The 22,878-nt window shown below is 35.3% G+C and overlaps 1 protein-coding gene across 4 annotated transcripts in view; it reads left to right on the top strand.

Annotated features, from left to right (window-relative positions):
• The window catches only part of SDHA (succinate dehydrogenase complex flavoprotein subunit A), a 38,859-nt gene that overhangs the window by 12,239 nt on the left and 3,742 nt on the right, over positions 1-22,878 (top strand). For 3 of the 4 annotated variants that reach the window (XM_044665090.1, XM_044665099.1, XM_044665108.1), the window contains 8 exons: positions 615-763; positions 1,537-1,661; positions 5,170-5,338; positions 7,472-7,667; positions 8,791-8,962; positions 11,300-11,418; positions 13,036-13,147; positions 13,698-13,828. In XM_044665090.1, coding sequence (XP_044521025.1) covers positions 615-763; positions 1,537-1,661; positions 5,170-5,338; positions 7,472-7,667; positions 8,791-8,962; positions 11,300-11,418; positions 13,036-13,147; positions 13,698-13,828 — 1,173 coding nt within the window. The remainder of the gene's footprint in view (positions 1-614; positions 764-1,536; positions 1,662-5,169; positions 5,339-7,471; positions 7,668-8,790; positions 8,963-11,299; positions 11,419-13,035; positions 13,148-13,697; positions 13,829-22,878) is intronic. The other variant, XM_044665116.1, reaches the window with a different exon arrangement.

Raw genomic sequence — 22,878 nt, forward strand, 5'->3', positions numbered from 1 at the left:
ATTAAGCTGAGTTTGCTTGTCAGAGACATTCACCAACTATCCAGATTCTGGGCAGTAATTATAGTGTTTTCAGGAATACCTTTGAATTCTAGTTCAAGTATTTATTTGGCCTTTCTAAAGCTAAAGAAGAAAACTAGAGAACAGGTTGAAGGGGAAAAGAGAGAGTGTATGCTAATATATTGTTGTTTACTAAAAGAGTCTTCTGGTAACAAGTCTAAAAATACCTTCAAGCAGAGTAGACAGATACCTCTTTAGTACAGAAATAATTAATCTATAGCAGTCCAGGAGACTTCAAAGTAGTGCTTTCATTTCTCTTGAGGATGCCTGTTGTTCACAAGTTTGAAAGTACATTTTTCTACTATATAATATTGTTAATGTTCATTGAAATAATTCCTATTATCTGTCCTTTATCTAGCAATATTATAGTTCTCATATGTATTTTCCCTAAATCTAGTATTGCCACATTAAATTCATACTGAAAAAATTTAGCAGAAGAACATTAATTTAATTACTGGCTCAACTGATCCAAATGAGATGTAGACTAGTATTATAAGTTTTTATACATTTAATGTGCAATTGAAAATACGTGTCTTACAAATATTTTTCATTTTTAGTCTCTGAGGTATGATACCAGCTATTTTGTAGAATATTTTGCCTTGGATCTCTTGATGGAAGATGGGGAGTGCCGAGGAGTAATTGCATTATGCATAGAAGATGGATCTATTCATCGTATAAGAGCAAAAAATACAGTTATTGCAACTGGGTAAGAATGTGATTTCTTAGTTTTTTTAAATTTAATTAATTAATTTAAAATATTTCCCCATGGTTTACATGATTTATGTTCTTTCCCTCCTCTTCTCCCTCCCCATCTCAGCGCCAACAAGCAGTTCCATTGGGTTTTACATGTATCATTGTTCAAAACCTATTTCCATATTATTAATATTTGCAATGGAGTGATCATTTAAAGTCAGTATCCCCATCAAACCATGTGATCAATCATGTGTTTTTCTTCTGTGTTTCTACTCCCACCGTTCTTTCTCTGAATGTGGATAGCGTTCTTTCTCATAAGTCCCTCAGAATTGTCCTGGATCATTGCATTGCTGCTAGTAGAGAAGTCCATTATGTTCGATTGTGCCATAATCTCTGTGTACAGTGTTCTTCTGGTTCTGCTTCTTTTGCTCTGCATCAAATCCTGGAGGTCTTTGCAGTTCATATGGAATTGCTCCAGTTCATTAAAGAATGTGATTTCTATTCATGTAGAGGAGAAGGATTTGATTGTAACTTCACTTATAGAATCGTAGAGCTCAGAAGGATCCTTAGAAATCATCTCATTTAGCTCTCTTACTTTTGTAGGTAAAGAAATAAATTTAGCCAAGATTATATAGCGATGATGTCCAAGATAATACCTCCATACTTTTCTTAATGCTCTTTAGTTAATTATTACAGTACCCTCTTCATTTGCTTTACATTACTGTGAAATATCAACTATTTTCCATTATAAGTCTATTCTTAATACCTTCTAAATATGTTTTCCAGGGGTTATGGGCGCACTTATTTCAGCTGTACTTCTGCTCATACTAGCACAGGAGATGGCACAGCAATGGTTACACGAGCAGGCCTTCCTTGTCAAGACTTAGAGTTTGTACAGTTCCATCCCACAGGTATGAAATGACAAACTGGATCAAATGTAAAGGTTAATCACACTAAGTATAATAAGCCTTCTTAAAGAATATATACATTAACTTAATATAAATTAAGAGAGTTTAACTCTCAGGCTCAAGGATTTGCAAGCTCATAAATAAAGACATTTTTCTCATAGTGGGATTTTTAAAAAAAACTCTTACTTTTGCCTTAGAATTGATACTAAATAGTGATTCTAAGGCAAAAGAACTGTACGGTCTAGGCCAATGATGGGCAAACTGCGGCCCTCGGGCCAGATGCGAGGGGAGGGGGCAGCCCTGAAATGTTCTATCCAGCAGCATGATATTATTCCTAATCTGATGAATACAATGAGTAGGATACAATACAATGAAACTTGGAAAGAGTTGCCTTAGAAACAGACTGACAGATGAGCATTTCCTTTCCTTTGGCCCCCCTCTTTAAAAAGTTTGCCCATCACTTCTCTAGGCCAGTGATGGGGAAACTTCCCTGCGGCCAGATCCAGGCCATAGTTTGCCTATCATTGCCTTAAGTAATTCCCTAATCACATGATCTGGATCTGGCTCACAGGGAATAGTTTGCCCATCACTGGTCTAGCAATTGAGGCTAAGCGACTTTAATAATATTTCTCTTGGTTACCAAAATCTATTTTAAGCATACCCAATTAAATTCTTAGTAGGAAATTCAAACAGACACAAATATAGAGTTCATTTCAAAATTGGATGATAGAGAGGGATATTTGGAGATATTTGTGATAGCCCTAAACACTAATCTCTGTTACCACATAGGTAAGTTTTCCTTGTGCAATAACTGACACCTTAGGAAAACATATGCTTTATTTATAAGAAGACCAATAAAACACGTTTGGACATAATATTTAATGAGCATTTGCCACTGATGATTGATAATTATGTGATTTGGATAATACTTCAGAAGAGCTCATTATGAACTGAATAGTGAGGGAAACTCTTCTGTTGAAATAAATGGAAGATTTGAGCCTTATCTTGAAGTATAAGTAGAATTTTTCAAATGGAGAAATATGGATTGATACAAATATAGACATAAACAATTATTAGACCATTTCACATCGAGGGAATAATGCAAACAAAAGTACTGAGGCAACTATCTATGTATGTGTATGTATATACAGATACTCCATATAAGTATGAGAGAGAAAGAGAGACAGAGAGATGTAAGGGACAGTGAAGAAACTGGCCTAATTGGAGCGAAGTATATATTTTATTGGTGGAAAATACTGAATACTTTAACCAAAATAGGATTAGGATAGGTCCATGTTCTGGAGAGCTTTGAAAGATATGTAGAGTAGTTCAATCAGTGTGATAAGCAATTAGAGGATCATTTAGATCAGTGGTTCCCAAACTTTTTTGGCCTACCGCCCCCTTTCCAGAAAAAGTATTACTTAGCCCCCTGGAAATTAATTTTTAAAAAATTTTAATAGCAATTAATAGGAAAGATAAATGCTCCTGTGGCCATCACCACTCCCCTGGATCGCTGCAGCACTCACCAGGGGGCAATAGCGCCCACTTTGGGAATCACTGATTTGGAAGAACATAATGGAAAAGGTGGTTTTAGAAGCTTATTCTGACCATTTCAGCAGTGAGAATGGAGGCAGAGAAACCATATAGAAGACACTTAAAGTTTTCTAATATTGAGGTGAAATGGGCCTATTCAGGGTGGCATCTTTAACCATGGGGCTAAGGCCCAGGAAGTATCAGAGAAGTAGAAGAAATGGCATGCTAAGGAGATGGCTAAGAAAATGGAGATGGGGGCTGCTGAACTGGAGTAAAGGACTAACAGGTATTTGAATATAGTCATAGAGGTCTATATGATATGAACATGGGCTCTGTCTCAGTCAAGGAGACTATTAAGGCAAGGATTCTTTATTTTTATATTGAAGTTTTTGAGGATGAAAGTGGGGAATCAAGTGCCTTATTTGCAGCAGATTTTATAGGTTTTGGACACTAGACTGCAATAAGCACCATATGGTTGGGATATCATAGTTATCCCAAAAAGGAAATGTGCCTCTCTGGAAAGATATGAATTGAAGCAACATCATTTTTTTATCTTTACCACTGAATGCTGACAAAGTAAAATCCACATAGACAATTTTTTTTAATGTACCTTTAATAGTCTGCTTAGTAACTAGAACAAGTTTCTCCTATAACGAACTCTCTTTTTTTACTAGCAGATAGGTAAATATGTGAACTCTCTTGTTGGCAGTTTTAAATATTTAGAAATTAGTTAACCAACTAATCTTTTTCTAGTAAAATACAGGTTAAACTTTTAAATTCTCCCTATAATAATGATGAGAATTTGCATTCTAATACTGCTTTTGAGTTCTTAGAATATAAATCATTATTGAAAAATTCTTTAAATTAGGAAAACTAAAAAAGGGGGCATGTGCAAAGTAGGCAAGTTTTTTTAAGGCTATGCTAATAATAGGGTTGCCAAAGAAAAAGAAGAGGTTTATTAAAGCATGTTATTACTACATAAAAGATAATAGAAAGAAGGCTAGAAAGAAACAGAAAAGCAGGAGGGCTTTGAAAGTTACATGTTGAATTTTTTATAAACTTAACAGGAGAAGCTTAAATCTTCACTAAGGTTTTTTTAGAACAGTCTATAACAGATTTAATAGTTTCATGTAGAATTTTTCTGCTCTACTTTTATGGAAATGCACATTTTATTTGGCACTTGTTAAGTTCAGAATTTTGAAAATAAATATATGTTAAACCATATTGTTGATTAATGAAATTTTAAGATTTTTATTCACTCTTAAGATCTTTTTCTTTCCTCTTGTGGCTGAGGCAAGGAATACCCTTACTTTCAAGTAAGCCATCTTCATTAAGTCATATGAATTTCCCATATTTAGTTTTATTCTCATCTAAAATAAGCATGCATAAAAAATGTTGTGAAAGGAAAAATCAATTTAAGGCATTTATTAGACACTATGACTTTTTAAAAAGCCTTTAGCTAAGTCTTTAACTTAATGTGCTGCTTTTTCTTCACTATTTAGTTCCATAGTCACCCAAACTTTTTTCTTCCAGCCAATTTTAGATTTTCTTTCTGTTCTGATAACCTTGTATTGTTCTTTCACTTTTCCTCTGCTCTTCTTAATTCTGTTTTCAGCCTGATACTATGTTGTATTATTTTTTTCATAACACTTCCCCATAATTTGTTTTGAAGGAGTATATTCACATAGAAATTCCAGAACTTATGATTCTTTCATTAGAAACAATCCAGGGCAGCTGGGTAGCTCAGTGGAGTGAGAGTCAGGCCTAGAGACAGGAGGTCCTAGGTTCAAACCCAGCCTCAGCCACTTCCCAGCTGTGTGACCCTGGGCAAGTCACTTGACCCCCATTGTCCACCCTTACCAATCTTCCACCTATGAGACAATACACCGAAGTACAAGGGTTAAAAAAAAAAAGAAAGAAAGAAGAAGAAACAATCCATTAATGTGTTTATCTTTTGTTTTATTTTTTTTTTTTGCAGGCATATATGGTGCTGGCTGTCTTATTACAGAAGGATGCCGTGGCGAAGGAGGCATTCTTATTAATAGTCAAGGTGAAAGATTTATGGAAAGATATGCACCTGTTGCAAAAGATCTGGCATCCAGGGATGTTGTATCTCGTTCTATGACCATTGAAATACGTGAAGGAAGGTTTGTTTAATTTTTAGATATGTCCAAATATATTTCTAATCAATACTTGAAATCATAGAAGGAATGAATTTCACTTTTCACAAATTTAGATTCTATAGAGTAGCACTTAATTTTATGGAATTAGGCTTTGTTCTTGTCATTTCTGTGTATAACTATAAGGAAATATCTTCCATTAGGTTCTCCTCTCTCTACTGTCTTCTAGCTTTCCATATTTCTTTTTTTTTTTAGCTCATATTTAATAGTTGGCATTTTCAGTGAATTTTCCATATAGCCCAAACCAATTTTTTAAGTGCTCAGACTATTAAGATGAAATTTGGTCATTTTTATGGAAATAGTTCTAAACTATATTGTATGCAGAGTACATATATGTGTACATATTCTAATATATAACATAATAGTTATATATAGGTCTCTATTATAGCAATAGCCTCAAAGGGGGGGGGGGTATTTATTTCTTCTCTGTAATTAGCCAAGGCCTGTTATATTCTTCTTTTGTCTCACTTTTTGGCTGTTGATCTCCTCATTGTCATCTATCTGCAATCATTTCATCTTCTGTTTCTAACATGCTACCTTGTCTTCTGTGTAGTTTTCTAGGTGAAAGGTATAAGGGCAGCTTTTCCTTAAAATGTAAGATTGCTCTTTAGCAAATCTCTTAGCTGAGTTGATGGATTGTCAGTCTGATAACCAGATTGATAGGTATCATTCCACCATGAATTGCCATGATTCTGAAATGCAGACTTCTGCTAATTCACATGTTTTACGTGATTGGAAAGTGGGGACTAAGTACATTTTTAAATCTGTGGCAGAGGTCTCTAAAGTCAGGAAGAGCAACACTTTTGCTCTGCATAACATCATCTCCTAACTAACAGCCACATGAAGAATGAGCCAGATAGCTTGATTGGGCTAAGTCATAGTCACAAGATCACAAATAGAGCTGGATGATGCCTCAGAAGCCATTGAGTATATCCCTTTACCTTATGGACAAGGACGTTGAAGTTAAGAGTTGTAGAAGGGCTTGCCCAAGGTCACAGAGGGAGAAAGAATCAGCCACTAGATTTGAACCTAGGTCCTCTAACTTCACTGCCACTGCTTGTTCTGCAGTTCTAAGCTGCTCTCTTTCTCTGTTATCCAGTAGGAACTTTAAATCAGCCTGTCTTGAACCCTAGAATTCTCAAACAGACCTAGATATGCTACACCTTAGTCTTATGGAAATCCTTATCATCTCCTTTAAATAACTGGTCAACCCCCAGGTCTTCCTTTCCTTCTATCTACTTTGGAGCTCTATAGCATTTCCTCACCAACTTCTAAACAGACCCAATACATTTCTAAACCTCATTTGGTTCCATTTATATCCTAGTATCACAAAAGAATTTTGAGAGTCCTTTATAATTTGATTTACAGTGTAGAAATGTGAAAATAAAGTTCATTCATTTAAATTTATTAATATTAATACCTTTGTTCAGAATATTGTGACATTAGAAAAGAAATAGTTTGGATAAGACATTGCTCTGGCTCTCAGAGAACTTATAGTGAGTTAGAAAACAGTGTTGTTATTCGAGAGGATAAATAGCAATTGAGCAGACAAGTGGAAGAAGGTATTTCTAGGCATAGAGAACAATGTGTATTAAAAAATGGAAGGAGGTAGACACAAAAGTTGGTATGAAGTCAAAATACAATTTGGTTGGAAATTAAAATATATGGAAAGAAGTAATATGAGATAAGGCTGGAAAAGTAATGTGAAGGATTTTTAATGCTAAGCAAAGTAATTTTCCTTGGAAAACAGGAGGGAGGCACTGAAGATTTTGAGCATGTGTGTCCAGATTTGTGCATAATAAAGTTATTATAGTAACTATGAAAGATAAATTGGAGAATGGAGACAGAAAGCTTTCTTAGGAAACTTTCGAAGTAGTCTAGTTGGTGGTAATGGGGGCCTATAGTAGCAGATAGTGGCAATGGATCTAGATAAGAGAGAAATGAAAAATATTTACAGGTTGAACTAATTGGTAATTAATTTAGAAATGAATAATAGTAACTTATCAATGAGGGAGGGTGAGGGGAATGGATTGGTTAAAGATAACCCCCAAATTATAGATTTTATTCTGAAAGATGAATTAATTCTTTTCCTTTATTTAGAGGCTGTGGTCCTGAAAAAGACCATGTCTATCTACAGTTACACCACCTACCCCCTGAACAGCTGTCTACTCGCCTCCCTGGAATATCAGAAACCGCAATGATATTTGCTGGTGTGGATGTCACCAAGGAACCAATCCCTGTTCTCCCTACTGTGCATTATAATATGGGAGGCATTCCTACAAATTATAAGGGGCAGGTAATGATTTAAAGTTATGAAAGTAAAAGGATTTAACTTTATATGTTTAAAAAGTAAGGTCAAAGTAAGTTTAAAGTTGGCACGGTCAACTTAGAATTTTTCATAAAAATTCTTTTACTTAATTTAATGAGTTTATATTTTTTTCTACCAAATTTTATGTATTCAGAGATTAGTACCTTAAATTGGTATAAGTCAAACTTTTTAAGCTTCCTAGATTTGGTATTCATTTTTCAATAACAATTAATTGGTAGATGTGAACAGTTGCTCTAAGTAGCAGCCATGTTTGTCATATTAAAAGGTTTTTGAATTGGATTGAGAATGTAAGTTAACCTTGACAGCAAATACTGCTTTTCATCTTATTTTTGTGCTGCACACAGTGCCTTATGCATAGTACACACTTAATAAATGCTTTTAAAATTATTGAGGAAGCAATTCTTTCTTATTGAAAGTCATAGCTGCTTCCTAAGAAATAGTAATAAGTGACTTTCCTTTTTAATATTTATTCTGCGAAGCTTAGTTTTGAATATTTTTATGATTTCACAAGAATATAATAAAGTTCATATAAATAAGGCCAAGCATATTAAATGTTGAGTAAAGTAGATTGCTAACAAAAAACAGAAATTCATTTGGCCCTACTACTTTTTAATTTGGGGCTGTTTTCATTGCTGTATGTCTCAGTGGTAATGGGTTTCTCAATGACATTTTATAGGCATGCCTAGAGGTAGGAAAGTAAAATGCTGTCATATAAAACATTGATGTTTTGATTCTCTTTCCTAAACTCATAACCTTTCCCCCAACCCTCTCATCATCTTACTTTCTCATCACTATCCAGGGTAACACACTTTATAACCTAGATGTCACCCACTCTTCATCCTCTCTCACATATTCACATTCATTATATTTAGCAATTATGGAAAGTCCTATTAATTCTATTTCTGTATTATCTCTGTCAACATTTCTTTCCTTCTCTTTCTATATGTGTATATATGTATGTGGGTGGATTTGGGAAAATATATATATATGTATATATACACATATAAAAACATGCACATACACATATCTATTGAATCTTTTAAAAAATGTAAAGTAGAATTTTAAGCCAATTATTCTGTTATTCGAACAGGTTCTTACACATGTGAATGGTAGAGATCAAGTTGTACCTGGTCTCTATGCTTGTGGTGAAGCAGCCTCTGCATCAGTACATGGTGCTAATCGACTAGGAGCTAATTCTCTTCTGGACTTAGTTGTCTTTGGTCGTGCTTGTGCCCTGAGCATTGCAGAAACATGCAAACCTGGTATGTGTTTTGATATAATTATAGGCTCATCATAGATTTAAATCTGAAAAGGCATCTTAGAGGCTCCCTGGTCCAACCCCCTCAATTTTTACAGGTGAATAATCTTGAGGCTCAAAGAAGTTAAGTTGTTTCAGAATGTAAGTGATTATAGAGTTGTAGCATATTAGAATTAGAAGATATGTTGGAGATCATTTAGTTCAACCTCCCTCATTTTAGGAATGAGGAAATTGTGGCCCAGAGAAATGATGCTTTGACTATGCTCATACAACTTGCTAATAGCAAAGCTGGAAATAAATACTAGGGTTTTCTTATTGATTAAAGATGTAACTCTTTTCTTTACCCTTGTTTCTTTTTATGTAATTATTGGGTTTAGCATATCCTATTTCACTAATAATTTACAATTTTGAGGGCAAGATTTTTTTGGGAACTGCCTCAAAATGATTGCAGAATCAGTATCAGAAGCTCAGACATAGGATTAAAAAAGATTTAACACTTAAAACTTGGTCAAAGTAAGGGAACCCATAGATAGCTTCTGTGGCAATATGCTGTCAAAGGTGGCCAGATACCAGGCATCTGGCAACCCTTCTGAGTAGACCTTTTACAAACCCGAATTGCCATTAGCTGAAAAAAGTATTCTTTCTAATCAGAAATCAATAACAGTCATTAAAATGATCCATTCCAGTCATTCATAGGGAAAATGGGGTCCCTTATTTCAGTAGCTCTCAACCTTTTTCATCTTGGATGATTCCTTTACAATGGCAAAATATTAAAAGCTTCCACATGAAAATAGTTATTTTGTTAGTGTTTCTTGATTAAGGAAATACATATATAGATCCTTTGTAATGATTGTGAAGTCCTCAAGGCAACCCCCAAGTTGAGAATCACTGACTTAACCATTTATCATTTAAGAAGTATTCTAACAAGCATCAAAAGGTGAGGTTATTCTGTAAAATTAGACTTTTTACTCTGCAAACTATGGTACAATTCTATGAGAGTTAGAAAATATTTTTCTTTGAAATTTTTTTCCTTTGAATTCGATAATTTTTCTCCTTTGAAAAAAAAGCACATTCAAGAATCCCCTTGCTTCCAAATATGAGGAAATAATACATAATACTCTTTATAATAAATTTTCATTGGTTACCAATTTTTTTAACATCTTAATTTTTTTTTCTAAAAAGAATGGTATTAGTGAATGAGTATGTTCCCAATTCCCACTAGTTACTGCTAATAGTAAAGGAGAGAGGGGGACATTAAAACAATCAAATAATGCTATTTTAAAATTTTAGCAAATTGTAGATATTGTGGAATAGGTACCTCTGAAAACATTTTTTTTCATTTTTAACATGGCAATCAACCCTCACCTGAAGGTTCAAAAGCGATTTCCGAAATTCCAGGTTTTTAGAATTTCATCTCATTGAAGAACCTTTGAAATTCTATCAAAATAAACATTTATTTTGAAATTCTTGAAGTCTTCTAGCAAAAATAGCATCTTCATGCAGAAAAGGTTATTGTTTAAAAATCATTAACATTAAAAAGAGGAAAGATTAAGAGTTTATACTTGATGCTTAGCATCCTAGATCATGTGATATGAGCATCATCCATGTCACTAAAGCTACTTAGTGTTCTCATCTGTTTCTTCTTTTGCCTTCTTTTTGGGTTTGTGAACATTTCTTAGTGTCTCTGTGTTTGTGTCTATATGCCTATATCTCTGTCTTTATTTCTTTTGTCTATCTTTTAACTGATCAGTATGTATAACTGAAGTGAGATGGGTTTTTTGGTGGGTTTTCTTTTTCCATAATACAATAAACTTTAGTTTTAATGTTGACAATTTAAAGTTGATTAGTATTTTCTGATGCTAGTTGTTTTTTTTTTTTTAAAACCCTTACCTTCTATCTTAGAATCAATACTATGTATTGATTCCAAAGCAGAATAGGGCTAGACAATGGAGGTTAAGTGACTTATTCAGGGTTAAATGCTTAAGAAGAACCCAAGACTAGTGTTGAGCCCAGCACTTCCTCTCTAGTCCTGGCTCTTTATCCACAGAGGCTCTTAGCTGGCCCCCTCCCTAATTTTTTTTTAACTGCTTTGAGTCCATGTCCTTTAGAATAGACTCCTTACCTTGGGTTTGTGTACCTCCCTTAAGACAGGAAGCTAGAATAGTTAGTCTTTTGAGATTCCTCCATTTTTATGCTTTTCTGAATGATGAGGACATAAAAAGGTGTTCTTTGAGCTGCAAGCTGATTATTTTCTGAATACTAAATACTTTGATGACTTTTTCTACAGAATTTTGGGAAGGACTGTGTATTTTAATGGTTAAAACCAATTTTTTTTTAATAGGTGATAAAGTCCCTCAAATTAAACCAAATGCTGGGGAAGAATCTGTTGCAAATCTTGACAAATTGCGTTTTGCTTCTGGAGACATAAGAACATCAGAATTAAGGCTCAGCATGCAAAAGGTAAGAACCTTCACACTGGTAGTTAGCTGCTTGGTGAATCCAGGAGGAAGTATTTGTTGAGTGCATGCTACCTATAGGATAATAGCAGTGAAGAAGTAGAATTTTTCATGTAAATCATTTACCTGTAATCTTCATATATATATTTATATATATCCACATACACACATTCATTTCTATGCATAAATATGAAGAATGGAGCAAAGTAGTTAAATGGGCTGTCATCACAGGTGTAGAGAAGAGGATGGAGGAGAGAAGAAAAGGCTTAGAATAGTCACTCTGAGGACAAGGAAATTCAATTAATAAGAGTGAAATATTCTTGAGTAGTAGCGAGACCTTAACTGATATTATGCTCCATAGCTTGATGGATGTTCATTTTCAGTGATTGCACCTAATTGTCCAGAAGTAGAAGCAGCCATCACATTGGTGAAGGTTATTGAAGGATGAAGATAAGCAGATCAAAGGCAATAAAATGGCTTAGGGAAGGGAGAAAAGGGAGAAGGTGAAGGATTTTAAGGTAATGGTTAGTTAACCATTGACTTGTCAGGCCATCAGGTCAAGATTAGATATGACAGTACATGAAATGATAGTTGGGATGATGGCATGAGACAATAGTGAAGGGTTCCCAAGGAGAACAAGTGGTGTATATATATATATATATATATATATATGTCTAGAAACTGATAGAAGTGAAAAGCTAAGATGGTGGCTGAAGAGTTGAATTTTAAAAGTTTCATCTCTGAAAGGTGGGCATGTACAGTTTCATTACTAGAGGCATCATCAACAAGAATATTGATGATGATGACGATGAAGACAACATAAAGTTAAATCTAAGACATGCATAGCTAATGGGTCAATTTACAAGGTCTGACTAACATGTGTTTGGTTTTCCATCAAACACGTGAAAGTCAATTTCTTAATTTTATAGTCCTACTGTGTATATGGCAGGAATAGGGCCAGGAACTCTTAATATCAAAACAATAACTACCCAGATTGTTTCTAAATAGTTCTGCTGTTCCATTTCTCCAGCAAACTAGTCCACCCCTCAGCTCCTGAAAGGCAAGTCATTATAATTAGAAGCTTCATGTGGAGACCATATTTATATGGTTTATTGAATATTTAGAAACTTTAAAGAAATTTACCCAAAACATTTTCCTTTCATTGAAAAGACATGCTTTTTGGGCACCCTGACTGCCTGATACCATGTTGGTGAACCTATGGAATGTGTGCCAGAGCATGCCAGAGGGGACTGATCCCCATCTACTCTCTGAACACCTGAGGACATTTTTCACATGATCTGCCCCTCTGCCCAGCAGCCTAATAGAAGTGCTTCCTCCCTTCCCTGTCTAGGGTAAGGGAGTGGCTCTCATACAGTGTAAGGATTTCAGTTTGGGCACTTGGTCTCTAAAGTCTCTAAAAAGTTCACCATCACTAGCCTAATGCTTTTCTGTTTAGTTGAAGTAGAGGTATCTGCATTAAGGGAAAATAGGACTTCTGATTGAGGAAAGAGCCATAGGACGTGGGAGGACTTCACATTTGAAGGACATCTCCTTTATCCTCATTATGGATGTTAAGATGTTTTAGAGTGTTTTAATAGAGGTATATTACTTTGGCCCACAGTCTATGCAGAATCATGCAGCTGTGTTCCGTGTGGGAAGTGTGTTACAGGAAGGCTGCCAGATATTAAGCCAGCTCTACAATGACTTAAACAATCTAAAGACATTTGACAGAGGTAAGGGTTTTAAGTTCCTCTTTCATAAGATTTGACTATTTAGATTATGGACTGACTTAATGGAGATTATTGTTTACACAAATAATCTTAAAATGTTCTAGATGTTCTTGTGTTTATGTTACATAAAAAATGGGAGCAATTCCCAAGTATGTAGATATGTATATACACATATGTATATATATAGTAATAAATGGTAATTTTCAGACTTACTATAAAATAAATGGTGTATGAAGCTGCCTCCTAACCAGCCACAAACTATTAAATCATATTGTCAATCAACTACTTTAGGCTATCAAGTATACTATCCCAAATGGTGGAGTATCCATAGTGTTTTAAGACCTAAATATGAAATAGATAAACATTTTCTGATGTTTGCTTATTGTCACCCCCATTAGATTGTGAGCTCCTTAAGGGCAGGGACTATTTTTTGCCTCTTTTTATATGCCTACCTCTTAACACAGTACCTGGCACACAATAGAAACTTAATATATGTTTATTGACTAATAAAAATAGAATGTTTTTTTTTATGAAATCTTGTTGTGGCTTTTAGGGATGGTGTGGAATACTGATTTGGTAGAGACCTTAGAATTGCAGAATCTAATGTTGTGCGCTCTTCAAACTATTTATGGCGCTGAGGCTCGTAAAGAGTCACGTGGAGCTCATGCCAGAGAAGACTACAAGGTACAATTTATTTCTGTTATTTTAAGTTGTCTGCTTGTTATATTTATATGTGTTTTCCCTTTCCTTATTCTGACCCTCCTTCACCATTTTATTTTATTATTTCATTATTTATTTATTTGCTTTTTAAACCCTTACCTTCCGTCTTGGAGTCAATACTATGTACTGGTTCCAAGGCAGAAGAGTGGTAAGGGCTAGGCAATGGGGGTCAAGTCACTTGCCCAGGGTCACACAGCTGGGAAGTGTCTGAGGCCAGATTTGAACCTAGGACCTCCCATCTCTAGGCCTGGCTCTTAATCCACTAAGCTACCTAGCTGCCCCCTCCTTCACCATTTTAAAGAGAACCTCAGACATTTTTTCTTAAAATGCCATGCCACTAACACCTTGCTGCCATTTTTCTGCATTGAAATGGCAGTTGCTCTTTTCAATAAAATTTAGGTACACTTTACTATTACCCATTTTACCCTGCCTCCCTTAGAAGAAGCTACAGGGCACTGTATAGTGCCTTGAGTCAGGAAGATCTGAATTCACATCCAGCTATAGAAACTTAACTGTGAATATGAAGAGGTCCTTTACCTTCTGTCTCAATTTCCTTACCTGTAAAATGGGGATAATAATACCACCTATTTGAAGGTTGTTTTGAGAATTAAATGAGTTTAATATTTGTAATTAGCTCAATACCCTGAATATGGGTACTTAATAATACTTATTTCTGTGTGCCCTTCCTTCCTTCCTTCCTTATTTCCTTCCTTCCTTCCTTTTCTTTTCACTTTAGTGGAAATGCAAAGTACAGCTAGCTCATTTCCTTTTCAACTGGCCAATGACAGTAAAGTTTACTAAGGGTAATAATAGATCAAGATCCAAATAATCCTGTATCTTGCTTTCTTACTGAGTGTAAAGAGAGCAAAATACCATTTTTATGAAATAAAAATGAGCCTCAATTTTGAATTCTGACTTTTCTGCCACTTGTGTGACTTTGTGGAAGACACTGAACATCCATAGGCATCAGTTTCCACATCTGTAAAAAATGAAGTTATTGGGAGAGATAATACTTGATCTAAGGAATTTAGAGCTACAAGGGACCTAGAAACAAAAATTCCAGCTTTGTCATCAGAGTGCCTGAGCCAACTAAACTTTCAAAACTGTTTTGTGTCCAGTTGGTGGCAGCAATTCTTAGTGCCTTAGTAACTTTCCACTAAATGTGCCATAAACTGCAGACTTCTTTTGTACTCCATATGAATTTTCTAATGAATAATGGGATAATGGAAAAAAATCCTGTTCTGATATAGATTGAAGTGGTTGACTTTTGAAGTCTCATCCAAATCTTGAGTTTCAGTGATTTCTTATAATTAAATATGACAAGTATGTCTTAGCTGACTGTATCTACTAATAGTTTATAGTCTCTTCATAAGTATAAATAAATGAGTTCCTCTCCATTTAGCAGTCTTATCTAAAAATAACTTTTTGGTTTAGTATTTATGTGTGACTCTTCAAATACCTATACTGTATTAAGTAAATTAAAATAAAATTTGGTGTTATTCTAAATATATTGGTGATTTGGGAAACTTTATTTTTGCTAGCTGTCTTTTCCTAGCTTTTTGTTCCTGCATTAGGTTGTCAGAAATTACTTTGAAGGGAAGGGAAAGGTGGCAGCACCTGAAGGCTTTTGGATAAGGAAGACTAGACTTCCTGATTTGTTTTATGTCAGTTTTAAGATTCACTGGAAGTCTTTACCTTCCACCACAACACAAGCTGTCCATATATTATTCTTCATACATAGTCACATTGTGTTTGACAGTCTTATCTATCCATCATGTTTTTTAAACTCCATTTCTGGCATTTTAATCATTGTTGATAATATGTTGGAGTCTATATGAACCCTTCATATATTTTTCCATTGTTCTTCAGATTATGTATAATTGATATTCTTCAGGTATTATAGTTTTCTGTGATAAACTTTAGCATTACAGAGAGAACAATTGTGTCAAAAAGATGGGCTTTTGGGAAGCAACTAGGGAGCATTGGGAGTGTTGTATAACTTCCCAAAATCAATTCAATCTGTTTTCTTCTGAGGTCTATGCTGTCATTATCCATATGTAATGTCTGTCTTAGCTATATGTACTGATGGACCCACTCATTGGCTGTCTGTACAAATACATATCATAATCTAAGCCATACACATTCTCTATCCTGAATGGATTTTTAAGCCTATTTTCTTTGAGCAAGATTCTTAGTGAGGGGCCCTTTAAGTGTGGGGTTTTGATGCAATTAGCATAATGTCATATGCAAATAGAAACTCTTAGAAAACATCATCATCCATCTGTATGTAGTAGGGATTCTTTAACTTTTCTTCTCTTACACCCCTTTGACCATCTAAGGAAGCCTATAGATCCCTTCTCAGAATGTTTTTAAATGCATAAAATAAAATAAAATAAAATAAAATACATAGAATTACAATAGTTATCAAAATGTGTTTTTTTTAAGTCCCTGGACTCCAGGTTATGAACCCCCAATCTGTAGAGACTCTTCAAGACATAATCCATTATATTAGTCAACACGTTTGAACACAGCTCCCCATTTTATGCCTTGCTTAGTGTTAATAATCAGAGCATCACTGAATACTTTAACTTTTGTCATTATCAAGTAGTCTTGAATGACCACAGCTTCTTTGTGTGGGAGAGCTTATTCGGTCTTTCTTTACCACAGCAAATGCTTTTTTTTTTAACTTGATAATTAACAAAAATTACACATAATAGAATCTTCTTGTATTCCTTATATATCTCAGATATGCCACTATGAAGACATTTGATATGCTCTTTGAGGGCAGAATAGAACTCTTTATTTTGCCTTATTTTCTCCTCACCTAGCATAACACTTTTGCACATAATAGGCAGTTCCTAAATGCGTGTTTTTAAATTTTAAAACCTTTACCTTCTGTCTTAGAATCAATACTGTGTATTGGTTCTAAGGCAAAAGCGGTAAGGGCTAGGCCATGGAAGTTAAGTGATTTGCCCAGGGTCACACAGCTAGGAAGTATCTGAGGCCAGATTTGAACCCAGGATCTCCCATCTCTGGGCCTGATTCTCAATCCACTGAACCACCCAATTCCTCCCAACCCACCAATGCTTTTTAAAGAATTCTCAGAGTTCCCCTGTTATTTGCTCATGTTTTTACCAACTATGCCCAATATGCATGTAAATTAAGTATATGCTAAATTCAATGTTAACTTCCATAACTGTCCTACTTGTTTGTGCTTCCTTCTCTTTTATCTGCCTTTAGAAAAATGTTTCAGTGGCCTTTTTTAGCATCACTAATACTGACCCTCCCTCCTCAATCAAACCCTATGTGTATTCCTGCAATTTAAGTCTGTCACCTCTGTCAGGAATTGGGTAGCATGCTTTATCATAGGTCCCTGAAAAATATTTGGATATTTGCTTTGATTAGAGTTAAGTCAGAATTTGTTTTTTTTTTCCCCTTTATAATTTTATTGCCCTGGTATAACTCGTTTTCTTGGTTCTGTGCTGTTTGCTGTATATCAGTTTGTACTTCCTAGAAATCTTTGTAATTGTCTCTTTTGCCATTTTTTACATTTCATTACATTCACATGCCATAACTCATTAAGCTATTACTCAACTGATGGTAATCCCATTTATTTTCAGTTTTAGGTTTTTTTTTTTTTTAAAATTTTAAATCTTTTAATCCTTGCTTCGAGATCAGGAAGTTTGGTTTGCTTTCAACCACTCCCTCATCCTTACCAATTTCTCTATTAAGTTTAATGTATTTTTATATCAAATCCTGAATCTGTGTTTTCAAGTCCCCATGATTTGTTTCAGATAAGAATGAGGTTCCTCTGATGCCTACCCTCCTCCATGTTTATAAACTCTTATGTACCTAAATTATGAGAAATGGCAAGTTCCTTTATATAGTATATGTTCCTTTTACCCCACTTTTCCTCTCTTAGAATCCTCACAACAGTACCGAACAACACCTCCCCCCCTTTCCCTTTTCTGATTTAATTTTCTCAAAATCTTTTTGCCCTCTGAGTATGATTTATAAATTTGGGCAGTTTTTATTTATGGTTTCTTAAAATAGAATGTCCAGGCTTTTTCTTTAATCATAGTTAATAGGAAGTCCAATGATTCTTTTCTTTTTTTAAAAAATAAGCTTTTCTTGATATGTTCTGTTTGTTATATCATCATAGTTATCTCAAGTATCCTTCTTCTCCCTCCCAGAGTCATCCCATATACCAAATAGTATTTTGTAGAGAAGAAAAAATATCAGCAGAACTGATAAGAACATCAAAAAAATATCTAAAAATATGTGTAACACCTGTGAACCTAAATAAAAGAAGGGATTGGGGATATGCTTTCATGCCTCTTCATTTGAGGTTACTTAATCTTAAAATTTTGTTAAATTTACTTTAAAAAAATATTGGAGGGTAGAGGGGCTTAAATTATTTCTGACTTGTTTTCCACACCAACTTTTACAAAGGAGATAATTTTACTATTTTTAGCCTTTTATTCATCTCTCTGAGAAAATCTTATGAGCTGCCTTTCCACTTTGCTGCAATTTATTAGTCTTCTGATTTCCTTTATAATTAAAACACTAATATTGAAATGACTCTGTTCATGTTTATGTATCAACTTGCTAATCATTGAACAAACATCTCACATTTAGGGTACCAATAGGGTAGTGTTTTAAATACCCTAAAAAGTGATTCTCAGTAATCTCTTCACTTTTTTCTGCCATTTCTCCACTATGATTATATAGACAAAAGGACTCTGGGCCAATTTGTATATTTATCTCTTTCGTGCTTTACTGCAATCAATCACTTATTATGAGGACTTTTGCTTGGCCTGTACTAGCCTGATAAAATTTATGAGCATTTGTACTCTTGGTAGCATGGATTTTAGAACCCATTGTCAGGGTCATACCATGAGGCTGTAGTAAAGAAAGACTTTTTTAAAGGATATAAATTTCCTTGAATAAAGTAGCTGATTTAGGACCTTATTTCTCCTTTTTTCATTTGTCCCACAGCATTGTTAGGACAAAGGTCAGAGAAGTAGGAAGGAAACCAAGGGGTTTTTCATCATCAAATAGGCATTGTTGGTAATTTCTGTTGTGCATCTTGACTAAACTCTAAACTATAACACACACACACACACACACACACACACACACACACACACACACACACACTCTCTCTCTCTCTCTCTCTCTCTCTCTCTCTCTCTCTCTCTCTCTCTCTCTCTCTCTCTGATTTCTGGTGCTTTAAGAAAGATCTCCATACCTATAGTGTGCTATTATACTTTCAGTTTTTATAATGTATAAATACAACATGATAATTTGAATTAGCTAATAATAATAGAATATAAAATATAGAATTTATATAATGCTTTAAGATTTACAAAAATTTTTACAAATATCCCATTTTCTTCTTAAAACAACCCTGCCATATAAATGCTATTATTATTCCCAATTTTATAGTGAGAAAACGGATGCAAACATAGCTCAAATGACCTGCCCTGGGTCACACAATTACTAAATATCTGAGGCTGGAGTTAAACTTTGGTCTTTCTGACTCCAATCCCAGTCCTCTATCCACTGTGCTGCCTGGCGCAAGGAAATTAAATCTATGGGAGACCAATAGGTGTATATTGGTCATTCATTAACCCAACCCTTAAGGTAAGGTTAAATCACCTTAGGTAACAATCCTAAATGGAGGAATGACAGTTGAGCAGTTACTGGTCATCCACAAGCTGGAGAAAAGACATGGGTAAATGTTTTACTCTCTATGTTCTTATTGGAGTTAAAGGATGGAAACAGGCAGTAAACAAAGGGAAAGGTCTCTACACTAGGTTACTATGGGCAGACATCAGGGATTGGGAAAATGGGTCAATCTACTTTCAACTACCACAAGCTATGGGGGTTCAGCTGGGCCAGTTAGGAGAAAGTAAATGCCTCACAACTGGGTCCTCTTCTATACCAATGATGATCAAGGGTTTCCAGGAACACAGGTCCACAGCAAAATAAATCCACAGAGTGAAGAAGGCAAGGAGCTAGAGCAGTCTGAGGTCCACCCTCCAGGGCTGTGCCAATGCCCAACTTGCACTTCCTCTCAGGATAGATGATTTTTTGAAGGAGACAAATCCACTGTTCCCTGAGTTCTCCACTGAGGCAGTCGATCCAGTCTCTAACTGCACTTAGCTCCCAACATGGAGTCCAAACCCCAGAGCTTCCTCCTTCCTCATTCCATTTAAAATTCTCCAGCCTTCCCTGTTAAGCCTGGTGCCTAACTTAATCTATACCAGCTTTTTTGGCTTACCACCCCCTTTCCAGAAAAAAATATTACTTAGCCCCATGGAAATTAATTTTTTTTAAATTTTAATAGCAATTAATAGGAAAGATAAATGCACTTGTGGCCATCACCACTCCCTGGATCGCTGCAGCACCCACCAGGGGGCGGTAGTGCCCACTTTAGGAATCACTGATCTATGCATTTGCCTATTACACTGGCAACTTTTAAGAAATCCCATTAAAACAGTATTTTAGGAGTTTTCCTTCTTCCCTTCCTTTATGGGGAAAACCAGAGGTGTTAACTTAAATATTATTTGTGGGCTCAGTGGGGTGGAGAGGAGACAGGAAGGGACAATGGGTAAGACTTTACAAGCCAGGGAACCAGGTTTAACTATAAGGGGATTGACCATTGACAGAAAAGGCAGTTAAGCCCGACTAACTGTCACCCTGCCCCACCTAGCCTGGAATAACTTCAGAGTATTATACACACACAATGAGGACTTTAAAGTACTAGAAAAACACACAAGGAAACAGTTTAATTATAATATGAGAGGATAGGAAAGGGGAGTCAAAAGGGGTAAGATCCTTAGCCAACCTGGCTTCTGCCAGGTTTTGACAGCTTGGCTAAGGACCTGAGGAAGGGGCTTGAATTTGGGGTCTCACAACTGTTCCAGAGATGTTTTCAGGACACCAGGAACCAACTCCTCCACAGCCAATGATCCAAAGTAACCAGGTAGGGAGAGATGTCTGCAAGCTGTCCACCAGATCACAGGCCACTTCCCTACTCAGAGTTGACCTGCAGGATTGATGTCTTCTGCCTTTTCAACCTTCACCACTCTCCAAGATCCCAAGGAATCAGGGTACAACTCCACTTCCTCTGAGGTCTCCCAGGGTCAGTTACAGCTTGTCCCAACCACTATGGGGTCCTTCCCAGAGAGAGAGGCACATTTCCTGCTTCCCCATTCCATTTGGAATTCTCAAGCCCTTCCTGTTAGGTCTCCTAAATAATAACTAAGTAATCCTCCTCACAACACTTCTCCCTACCTTACAGTATAATAGGCATTAAAAAATCTTTGTTTTCCTCTGGGCTTTTCTATAGTTCAGTTATCTACCTCTTCTCCTTCTTGGACAAGTGATTCTTCTTTCCAGTATATCAGAGTTGGTTTCACATTGAACATTTGAGCATATTTTTTTTCTCCTTTTCTTTATAAACTTTGATTTGTATGAAATGGCCTTGAATCTGACCCATTCTGCAGAAAACAAAATTTTGTTATTTTGGGCCAAAGTTGGGGAATAGGGAAAGAAATGTGAAGAGTAAGAAGAGTTTAATGCATCTTACCTAATATATTTTTCTCAGCATTTTACCACTACTTTATTTGTAATATTTTTAATAAATTAAATAACAATAGTATTTACATTTACTGGTACTTTTGCTTTTATACCACATTTATTTCCTGACACCCTCTTTCCCCTCCCTCCATATATACAGCAATTACTCCCAAATCAATGTGCTGCAACCACATAATGCTTCTTTTTTTTCCTATCACAAAAAGTGATGCTACAAATATCTTTGTTTTTATGGGATCTCTAGCTTACTTTGACCTGTTTTGGAAATGTGCCTAGTTGTTAGATCTCTTCAAAAATTGCTCGATCATTTTACAACCACACTTTTAAAATAAAAACAAAGAATTAGCTCTTTAAATTTGACTAGCTTCATTTCCATCCACTTCTCTGAAGTGCTGTGTGTGCTGCAGTATAGCCTTGTTAGACACACTTAATATGGAACCATCATTAGAAAAAACCAGGCTATGATGTTAGTAGAAATCTGTTTAGTAGAAATTACAGTGGATTCAATTCTACAATAAAAGTTCATTAATTCAGTTTCCCTTTGCTGGGAATTAGTGATCATTAGGAAATGGCTAAACATAAAAAGATGACGAGATTAAAATTTATCTTTGCTCTCTTTTATAAAGAAAGAATGTTCTAGCCAGATACAAATAAGATTGCAAGGAACATTTTATTTGGTTGAAAGTAAGGCTGACCTTTGATTTAATGCAGGTATTAGAATGTTGACTGGTGACAAATTAGGGCAAAACAATTCAAAATATAGGTCTTCATTGACATTTCAAGATTTTCAGGGCTAAATGAAACTGTGCAACTCAGACCTATTACCACAATGTACTTTACCCACTCCCACACACAAACTACAAATATTGCAGTAAAGGAGAATTATAATGTTTTATGATGTGTTGGGGGAAGCATTCATAAGCATTTCTTACATAACTCAAAGTGGCTCTCACACAGTCATAAAAATGAGAGTTGAAAGAGTGCTTCATAGTCATATAATTTGACCTTTCACTTCTGCCATCACTTCTGTAGTATTTAGGGCAAGTAGTCAGCCTCTCCTTGAACACATTAAGTAACCATAAACTATCTCTAAAGACAGCCTACTTGATTTTTCATTGAGCCAATAAGTCATTTATTTAAGCACTTACTAATAGCAAAGTACTATGCTGAGAGCAGGGGGCTGAGGGGATGCATAAAGATAATTATTGGTCCCTACACATATACTTTATAAATAAATATGATTAGCTTTGTCTAGAGAGGACTAAGGAGAAACATGGTAAATGTTATAAACATCTGCACCATCTTGAAAGCAAATTTATTTATTCTTTGTTGTTTCAAAAGTTCAAAAGATCTTTTCCCCATTCGTTCTTTTAAATCCTGTCTGAAGATTAACTTTTCCACAAAGCCCC

This window comes from Gracilinanus agilis, chromosome 1, assembly GCF_016433145.1.
Source record: "Gracilinanus agilis isolate LMUSP501 chromosome 1, AgileGrace, whole genome shotgun sequence".
NCBI lineage: Eukaryota > Metazoa > Chordata > Mammalia > Didelphimorphia > Didelphidae > Gracilinanus > Gracilinanus agilis.